At 36.4% G+C, this 10,556-nt stretch overlaps 1 protein-coding gene across 1 annotated transcript; it reads right to left on the reverse strand.

Moving 5' to 3' along the window:
- Positions 1–4,736: 4,736 nt before the first annotated feature.
- Positions 4,737–6,308, reverse strand: LOC148874157 (putative disease resistance protein At3g14460). Its single transcript, XM_088959421.1, has one exon. It carries the CDS (start codon positions 6,306–6,308, stop codon positions 4,737–4,739), a length of 1,572 nt encoding a protein of 523 aa, XP_088815547.1.
- Positions 6,309–10,556: the final 4,248 nt, after the last annotated feature.

Raw genomic sequence — 10,556 nt, forward strand, 5'->3', positions numbered from 1 at the left:
AATCAAATGAGAGCCTGTGGGAAAATAATTTCTGACAAGAAAATAGTAAAAAAAATACTAATTTCTTGTACAAAAAAATATGATGCACTAGTTTCTGTTATAGAAGAAATAAAGGATTTAGAAACTTTATCACCAACTAAATTGATGGGCTCTCTTGAAGCATATGAAAATAGGCGAGACATGCAGAATGAAAATTTGACTAAAAATGCCTTTCAGCCTAAAGTTAATTTGCGGTGTCATAAATCAAAAGCTGATGGGAGAAAGCCACAAGAAAATCTGAAAAACAAGAGCTATCAAGGAAAACAAAAAGGAAATAACGACAAGTATCCTCCATGTTGTATTTGTAAAAGAAAAAACCACTTGGAGAAAGCTTGTTGGTTTAAAGAAAAACCTCAGTGCCAAAATTGTAAAAATTTCGGGCACGTTGAAAAAAACTTGTCATTTGAAGAAATCCCATCAAACTAACTTTTCAGAAGAGAAAAATGATGAGAATAACATCTTCTACATCTGCCAAGCTGCATTAGAAGAAAAGAATGATACTTGGTATCTAGACAGTGGCTGTAGTAACCACATGACAAAAAATGAAAGTATCTTTTATAGACTTGATAAAGTTAAGACAAAAGTCAAAATTGGTAATGGTGACTTCATAGAAACAACGGGCAAAGGCACCATTTCCATTGACACCAGACAAGGCAAGAAATACATCAATGATGCACTCTTGGTCCCCAACATTGATCAAAACCTACTCAGTGTAGGTCAAATGATGGAGAAAGGATATTCTTTGCATTTTGAAGGAGATTCTTGTACAATCTATGACAAGCAAGACAAATCCCTTAAAATTGCAAAAATAAAAATGAAAGAAAATAGGTGCTTTCCTATACAATGGAGATATGCAAGCAATGTAGCAATCCAAGCACAAGAGGATGAGTCGTGGCTATGGCATTGAAGGTTTGGACATTTTAATTTTCATGGGTTAAAGATCCTTCAGCAGAAGAATATGATGCGAGATCTACCAACAATCAAGGAACTCAACTATGTCTGCGAAGGGTGTATGCTTGGGAAACAACATCGACAACCTTTTTCCATCGGGGAAAGCTTGGAGAGCCAAAGAGCCACTAGAGTTAATCCATACAGACATTTGCGGTCCAATGCGTACTCCATCAAATAATCAAAACATGTACTTTATTCTCTTCATCGATGACTATACTAGAATGACATGGGTTTACTTTTTGCGAGATAAATCGCAAGTTTTTGATATTTTTAAGAAATTCAAAACTCATGTCGAGAAGAAAAGTGGTCATAACATCAAGATGATAAGAAGTGACGGAGGCAAAGAATACACTTCTAATGAATTCAACAAGTTCTATGAAGATGAAGGCATGTAGCATCAATTCACAGTCAGATACGCACTAGAACAAAATGGAGTATCAGAAAGAAAAAACAAAACAGTTATGGAGATAGCAAGAGCTATGCTCATGGAGAAGGGTCTTCCAAAAACTTTTTGGGCAGAGGCAGTAAGCACTGCAATCTACTTGCTCAATAGATGTCCAACCAAAGTTGTGCAAGATAAGACACCGATCGAAGCTTGGAGTGGACAAAATCCATCAGCAAAGCATCTCAGAGTTTTTGGCTGCATATGCTACACTCACATTCCACAAGAGAAAAGAGGCAAGCTGGACGACAAGACTGAAAAAGGAATCTTCTTAGGTTACAACACTCAATCTAAAGGCTATCGAATTTATAGCTTAAGAACAAAGAAGTTCATAATTAGCCGAGACGTAAGATTCGACGAAGACACTGCTTATAATTGGGAGACAAAAGAAGTTGAAAGAAATAGTATCAACATGCCCCTATTACCAAGACAAGAAGTTGAAGAAGGCCATGATCAAACTGGATCACCAACTCAACCAACAACACAATTAGAACCAATACAAGCCACAAAATCTCCTCCAGCCACCAAGACGGACTAAATCCTTAACAGAGATATATGAGACATGCAACTTGATGCTTATGGAGCCAGAAAGCTTTGAAGAAGCTTTTAAGAAAGAAGTATGGAGAATAGCTATGGATGAAGAGATGAAGATAATCGAGAAAAACGAGACATGGGAGCTTGCAGATCATCCACAAGACAAAGACATTATAGGAGTTAAGTGGGTTTACAAGATAAATCTTAATTCAGATGGCTCAATCCAAAAACATAAAGCAATGTTAGTTGCCAAAGGTTACTCATAACAATATGGTGTTGACTACAATGAGACATTTGCTCCAGTTGCATGCCTCGACACAATCAGGGCATTAATTGCACTAGCTGCACAGAAGAAATGGAAGATTTTCCAACTAGATGTAAAGTGAGCATTTCTCAATGGCTATCTTAAGGAAGAAATCTATGTGGAGCAACCTCAAGGGTTCGTGGTGCAAAGACAAGAAGATAAAGTTCTTAGATTAAAGAAGGCATTATATGGCCTAAAGCAAGTTTCGCGAGCCTGGTACAATAGAATTGACATCTATTTCACTGAGCAAGGTTTCAGGAGGAGCAAAAGTGAGCCAACACTCTACATCAAGACTCAAGGTACAAATGACACACTTATTGTCTCTTTATATGTTGATGACCTCATTTACATAGGAAATAATGAGAAGATGATCAAGAAATTTAAAGAAAACATGATGAAGACTTTCGAGATGACTGATTTAGGTTTAATGCACTACTTTCTTGGGATCGAAATAACTCAAGAAGAAGATGGGATCTTCATCTCACAAAAGAAGTATACAGAGACTCTTTTGAAGAAATTTAAAATGGAAGGCTGCAAGACAGTATCAACTCCATTAGACAACAATAAAGCATTCAAGAAAGAAGACAACTCACCAAGAGCAGATAAATCACAATTTCGAAGTTTAACTGGAAGCTTACTCTATCTAATAGCTACAAGACCAGACATCATGTATGTAGTTAATCTGCTATCAAGATTCATGTAGAGTCCAAGTCAAGTTCACTATGGAGCAGCTAAGAGAGTACTTAGATACTTGCAAAGAACAAAGAACTACGGAATATGGTACAAAGCCATGCATGACTCAAAACTAATTGGCTACACAGATAGTGACTGGGCAAGATCAGTAGATGACATGAAAAGCACATCAAGATATGCTTTCACAATTAGATCAGGGATATTTTCTTGGGCATCAAAGAAACAAGCAACGGTTGCAAAATCATCAGCTGAAGTAGAGTATATTGCAGCAGCAATGACAACAAGTCAAGCTATATGGCTGAAAAGAATACTTGAAGACATGCCACAAGTAGAAGATACAGAGATCTATTGCGACAACAGATCAGCTATAGCAATGGCAAAGAATCCCGTATTTCACAGTAGAACCAAGCATATAGGCATCAAGTATCATTTCATCAGAGAAGCTGGAGCAAACAAAGAAATAGAACTCAAATTCTGCAAGACTGAAGAACAGTTAGCAAACATATTCACAAAGGCACTACCAAAAGGCAAGTTCAAGCTATTACGAGATATGATTGGAGTAATTGAAATGTGCACCAAGGAGGAGTGTTAAGTCGGTTGCTGCACATTTATAGAGAATAGTATTAAGTTGGTTCTAAAACCGACTCAAAACTCTTGGTTTTTAAAAGTCTCACGTGGCAACTTAATAACCAAATTTTCCAAACCGCCTTTTTGTAAAACATTTAGCCCAAATATAAATAATGATCACCCCCCCCCCCCCCCCCATGGTTGAAAATGAGATACAAGTATTACTTACAGAAACTAAAAAGAACTTGCTACTTTCTATCATATTTCTACTCTTCTACACCCACTTTTTCCCTTCCATTTGCAAACTAATCTGTTTATCTCAAGTTAAATATACCATCAAAAACAAATATTTAATTGTGCTTTGATCAAACGACATGTCTGATTGTCTGGTCTAAAAAGAAAAAATGCAATGGAATTGATGGAAGTATGTACACCGAGTGAATATGCTTTAATTTATAATTATAGCTCAAGGTCAAGGATCTTGGGATTTAAGTTAGACATGCCACCCCAATACAAACATGAATATTACACATTTGTTACAAGGAGTTAAGGCTGCGTTTGGGAACAATGCAAGTGGAGTGCAAATCCTGGTTCAGGGTAAGTTTGCACTCTAGTTCACTTTTACATTTATGCATTGACAAATGACAGACTAATGTTTATTTACATTGATAATAATATGTAAAAATATATCAATAAAAAATAAGTAAATTTGCATTCAAGTGAGCTTTTGATAAAAAAGCATATGCTTTATTGGGATTCATGTTTGCATCCATTATAGATAAAAGTCTGTTTGGTAATAAGATAAATTTGTTAGTACAAAACTAACTAAATTTTACAATTTATATGAACCGTTTTACACTCCACATATTTGTATTAACATTTATTTGCATCATTTTCAAATACAGCCTAAGGTATCAAGATATGAGTGCATATGCTGGGAACCTTGCGCTGATGGATGTAGCTTATATATCAAAAGAGGCAAGTGCATGCAAGTAATTCTGGTAATTAAGTTATTATCCTAGTTTCTGTGTTATTTAGACTCAGTTGGGAAAGAGTGCTCAGTGCAATCTTGTATTTGGCATTTTTAAACCTTATATTTGCACGTCTAGCTATTTGTATCTGAATCTACACTCTTCCCAATCGAGCCAAAGAACTATGTATGGATACCGCGGATTGTTTTTGGGAGTCAGAGTAAAAAGAAGAAAGTTATACGGTCATACCTGTCGATTGTTCTCGTTTTCCGGTTCCAAAAATACGCTTATCATTAATCCGAATAATTGGGATGCCTGCTATCTTGTCCCAATCCTTCCCTCTTCCCTCCTGACACTGTATTTCAAGTTCCGGACAATTTCTGATACTCAGTGATAGAAGGTTTGGTAGCCCTTTCTCTGGTAACGAAGAGATTTTACGACAGTGAGTCAGTTCCAAGAATCGGAGACTTTTGAGGCATGAAAGCACCGGAAGAGAAGTAAGTTTAGGGCAATATTTGACTTTAAGATAGCGGAGGCAAGGCATGTCACCAGCTGCTATTCTCGTCCATTCCTTCAACATCTCCATGAAACTAATTTCTAGCGTCTCTAAGCTTGGAAATGTCTGTGCGCTGCCAGCAGTGCCATCACCGCATAACTCTCGCTGATCTATTCGCTCCATTGCATCGATTTGCTCTACGAACAAATACTTGAGAGATGGAAGTAGTCCCAGAGGCGGGAGCTCGATACAATTTTCGCAACGATATAGGATGATTGTTGTAAGATTGGAGAATGATGAGCTCCACAACCAACTTGGAAATTTGGCACCACCGTAATTTATTATACTCAACACCCTGAGATTTTTGTGAGGTTTGAGGCATGCAAGGACCTCCTCGGCATTATGGGCACGACCATTCCATTGTAATTTTAAAATGCTCAGTTGCTTTTCTTCTAATCTCGCTTGCTTAGCCTCAGATCCATCCAATACATTTTGGAGGTTTTCGATCGCCAGTGATCCCACTAGTTCATTAAGGTCCTCCAACCCTCCAATTCCAAATCCTTTCCCCCTTCCCAGAAAAAATCTGTCCAAAGTTCGAAGATTGGTTAACTTACCAATACTCGTGCTAATAATGTATGGAAATTCACATCCTTGTAATTCGAGATGTTGAAGACTGATCAGCTTAGATGTGTCATTGGGTAAGCCAATAAGGTTCCGACAATTTCTGAGTTCCAATGCTTGTAGATTCCGTAGTGTGCACATTGACTCCGGTAGCTTTTGGATGCAGGAATTGGAGAGGTCAAGGTACCGTAGTTCATCCAATAAAGCAATAGAATCAGGCAACACATGAATGGAAGATGATCTCAAGTCCAGCGCACGTAAGAATCTCAGTTTGTGAAACAGATCATCAAGACCTTGCCAGATTCCCCTGTGGAACACTCGTAATTGAAGCGTGCGTAGCATCTTGGCTTTGTAAAGGAGTTTGAGGTTCGATTTGGAATACGATGCAAAGTGCGACAATACTTTTTTTCGGCCAGTCGACACGGAGCAATGAAAGGTCCCTGCGGGCACATTAAATCTGGATCGTTCATCATCTACTCTGGCGTATTCATCTCCACAATGTTCTACTCGGACTAGATCACAGACGTCTTTGTTTGTGAAATAACGAGTGAGAGAGGAAGAAGACCATTTATGTGCGGAGTATATAGGTTCCTCCTCAAATAGAGAACATGACAACAAGTGTTGAAAATAATTGTCAGCTATACCCTCCAATCTTAATCCATCTTGGGGGAGAACCATATCAACGGCCATCCATAACTGTATTAGTGTATTCTTGTCAAATTTCTTATCTCTCGGAAATAAGAAACAAGCATGCAGAAAGCACCTCCTTAGATGTTCGGGTAGGAGGTAGAAGGCAGCGATAACATCTGACGACTCTGAGTTAGCTGCTAATTAACAAGGATGAAAACATAAATAATTATTTCCGAATTGAGTCAGAATCAATATCAATCACATAATAAAAATCTATAAGAAAATGGACAAAACATTGCTATTTTAAATTCAATTTGTTTATTTGTCTTGGATTTCAAGGATACGGCATCAGTTGGACGGAAAAGTGATGCCAAGAGAATGGATCAGTTGAAGTACCGCATACACGTGTGATAGGTCAGACTGGGTTAGGCTACACACATGACACAGGCAAGCAGCGTCATGATGCACACAATAATTTAATTAAATTTAATATTTATGTTTTATTTTAGGGAAAAGCACTCTACAGCTCCCTAATGAATTACAGCCCTATAAACTGCATCATCCGCGTGAATTTAGCATCAATTCACGGTCAAGATGATGATAACATGTGCCAAAATTTTATTTTAAATACTTTGACAAATGAAGGGTATGTTTGGTACGGAGGCGTTGTGACTCTGATAGGGGTTCACCCTTTTTGGAATATGATTTTTACAACTTAATTTATGGAATATGAGAAGTTTGTTAACAAGCACTAAGGGGATGTTATCCTTGGTGGGTTCTTTACTTTAATTTAGAGAAACAAAAAAAAAAAAAAAGGAACATGAGTTTTTCTACTTGCATGACACACTTGGGTGTAGGTTTTTCCTCTTCTTATGATATTTTCATGATGTTATTCAGGTTTGTGGTGTCATTGTGAAAGTAAAACGGTTCTTTGTTTGAGTTGTAATGACTTGTACTTGTGAGTCATTTCATAATATTTGTAGAGTGGTGTTGTACACAATCTCTTTTACCTTTTTTTTTTTTTTCTGTTGATAGTGAATCATTGGCTTGCTGGTTTTGTTTGTTGTTGTAGCCTTCATTGGGTGAACCACATAAATCTCTTGGCCTTTGTGTGATTGCTTACCTTTTATATTTTATATTTTACTTTCTTCATACTTTTGACTTACTACTTCTATTGCCTATTAGTTGTTGGTATTGGATTATTTGAAGTGTTATTAATGCTAACAGCTTGTTTAGGTCCTTGGGCATAGCCTATAACAAGTGGTATCAAAATTCCAATTTCAGGTTGAACAGTTTGATAGGACATAGAATTTCGAATTATAGAAAATTAAAATCCATGACATTCTTGTTTAACAAAGGGCTGTATAAAGCTTTTCTTGGAAAGGATATAAGAAACCATAAAGTGTGTCAAGTGATGATTTGGATGAGATGGACAAGAAAGTGGCCTCTACAATTTACTTGTGTTTGGCAGATGAAGTTATCTGCAATGTGAAAGGAGAAAAAATAGCCATGAGATTGTGGACAAAATCAGAAAGCTTATATCAAACCAAATTCCTAAATCAAGTACTTTTGAAGATGTTGTATAGTTTGAGAATGAAGGGATGAAGGTTTCTAAACACTTGAACATCTTCCATTATATCATTGGTGTGAGGATGGAAGAGGAAGATAAGGTGGTACCTTTATTTTGTATTTTTCCAAATAACTACAACAGCTTGGTTAGAACCTTGAGTTGCACCAAAGCTCAAACTCTTTGCTTGAATGATAAGTGCAGTACTTTGCTAGCAAACGAGCTTCAAAAAAGGCATCTTTAAAGAGTTTGGAGGATAGTGAAAATGAACCATTATGGCTAGAGGCCAACAACTTGAGCAGAATAACTCTTCAAACAAGAATTTAAGAAGTAAATCCAAGTATCGTTCAAAATCCAAGGGCCGACAAGGAAATGATAGTTGTTGGAATTATGGTAAGAAATATCACATGAAGAAAGACTGTTGGAACTCATCACATGTGTTAACACATTCTTGGTTTTGCTCTTATCAACCTTGTTAAGTGGTTTCGTTTTGAAGGGAAATAATTCTACAAGCAAGACAATGGGAGTTGAAAATATTCAATTGAGGATATTTGATGGAAATATTAGAAATCTTAAAACTGTGAGGCATGTACTAGGCTTGAAGAAAAGTTTGATTTCTTTATCAAAATTCCATTCAAGTGACTACAAATTCATCAGGTAAGGTGGAGTTCTTGAAATTTCTAGTGATGTTTTGGTTGTGATGGAAGGCATTTAGGTTGGAAATTTGTATAAGTTTCCAATGAATGAGGTGGAGAAAGGATGGTACTAGGAATGAGCAAAGTATTTTGAATTTGTACGAATCATGTAACTCCAAAAAGTGACATTCAATTTGAACATGATGTGGATATGAATAGTGGTGAAATTGAAGAAGACACTGAAAATCATCAGTAAGCACCATTGCTTTTACAAGACCATCCAAGAAGAGAGAGGAATTTACTAACTCTTCTCAAAGATTGTGTAGATCCTGCTACCATAGAAGCATTGTAATAGAGGATAGTCAGCCTACTTGTTTTGATGAAACTATAGATGATAGTAATTTTTCAAATTGGAAGCAAGAATGAGTAAAAAATTAATGCTTTTCACAAGAACCAAACTTGAGAGCAAGGTTATTTTGGAACACAAGAGAGCATAAGTAAGGAAAGCTTTGCTGGAATTATGGTAAAATTGCTGTCATCTTGTAGGGGTGGTTGGAAGTAGATTTATTTATGGGCCAAGTTTAGGCCAAGCTATTTATTGTTGTCATCTTGGATCGTCATACCTAGATCTTTAACTAGCGACTGACCCTTATGTAGAGCCCAAAGCTTGAGCCCAAGTCCAAAGTTCGATAAGGACATGAAAAATTCTACTTATAATCTAATCTAATAAGCTAATATTATATTAATTTAATAAAATAATATTATATATTATATATTATTAATATACATTTTTATTATATATTATACCATCAGGCTGGGATTATTTGATAAAGTCCAAGTCCAGTGCAAAACATAATTAGGCATGGTGCTTAGAAGAAAATGAGCTAAGTTGGGCCTAAAATTTTGTCCAAACATGATAAAAATGAGCTAAGTTGGGCCAGCCTGCTGGGTTACCCAGCCCATGAACATGTCTAACTAGAAGCTTAAAAGAAAAAAAAAATATATATAGTTGAGGAAAAGAGTGTCAGTGGTGCTTAGTCCTCTCGAAGGTAAAAATAGGTAGTTGGAAGCAAGAAGAAATTTGGGTAGGAAAGGGGAAAGGTGTGTATAGTTGATGGTATTGGCCCAAACCGGATTTCCTACCCACACTCTACTCACCTTGAATTGCAACCACACATTACCATCTCATTTTGCTTTGATAGTGGGATTTCTAAAGCTAACTTAGTTCGTATTTACCAAAGATAGCATCAATGCAAGATTTTTAATAACATTGTCTTCATAATGAATTTCAAGATGATGGAGACGATATTTATCATATCAGAGTCCTTGATATCATTGTCTTCATACAAGTCTACGATGATTCATTTGGCATGCATTTTTGAAATGTTCAGAATGGCCAATAAAGGAGGGATTGAATTATTTGAAGATTAAGAAATATCGTTCAAAGGTTAAGAAATGTAATAAAGAAATCTTAGTTCATATTGGAGGTTTACACCACTAGTTATGTATGAGAGGGTTAACAAACAAAGAAGCACAGCGGAAGTGTAATAAAATATGTTGGCGGCCTCTCAAATGGTAACATGAATATGAAGTTGGATTCTCTCCAACCCGGGGAGGACGATGCAGTACGAGATTCGGCCCAACTAAGTAAATAATTAGTAAGTTGGCTTCAACAAGCCATCTTAGTGTTATAATGGGAGTTTTGAATGTGTTAATTAGGACTTTCTTTTTGAGAACATTCAGTATGATTCTAATAAGGAATATTCAATTAGATTACGAAACTTCCTTGTAGGAGGCATAAGGGTGTAAAGAAGTCTATATAAAGAGAGTAGGGCAACTTTATTGATTTTCTCTTAAGTATTCACTAGAGAATTGTTCTTCCTGCTCTTTTCGGTTTTGGTTTCTTTCTTTGTATCTTCTATAACTGTGATTTGTTTCTGAATTGTGCCAACATACTAAGTTTCAGCTTAGTAAACACCTAGTAAACATTTACTAGGTTGGCTTCTGATGACCTAAGTTCAAATTTACCGAGAGAGCATTAATGCCGGATTTTTGTATCTATCTATCTTGGTTCACATTTACCAAGTTAGCATCACAATGGGATTT

This window comes from Nelumbo lutea, chromosome 1 (assembly GCF_056320005.1).
Source record: "Nelumbo lutea isolate HS-2025 chromosome 1, American lotus-T2T, whole genome shotgun sequence".
In the NCBI taxonomy this organism is placed as follows: domain Eukaryota; kingdom Viridiplantae; phylum Streptophyta; class Magnoliopsida; order Proteales; family Nelumbonaceae; genus Nelumbo; species Nelumbo lutea.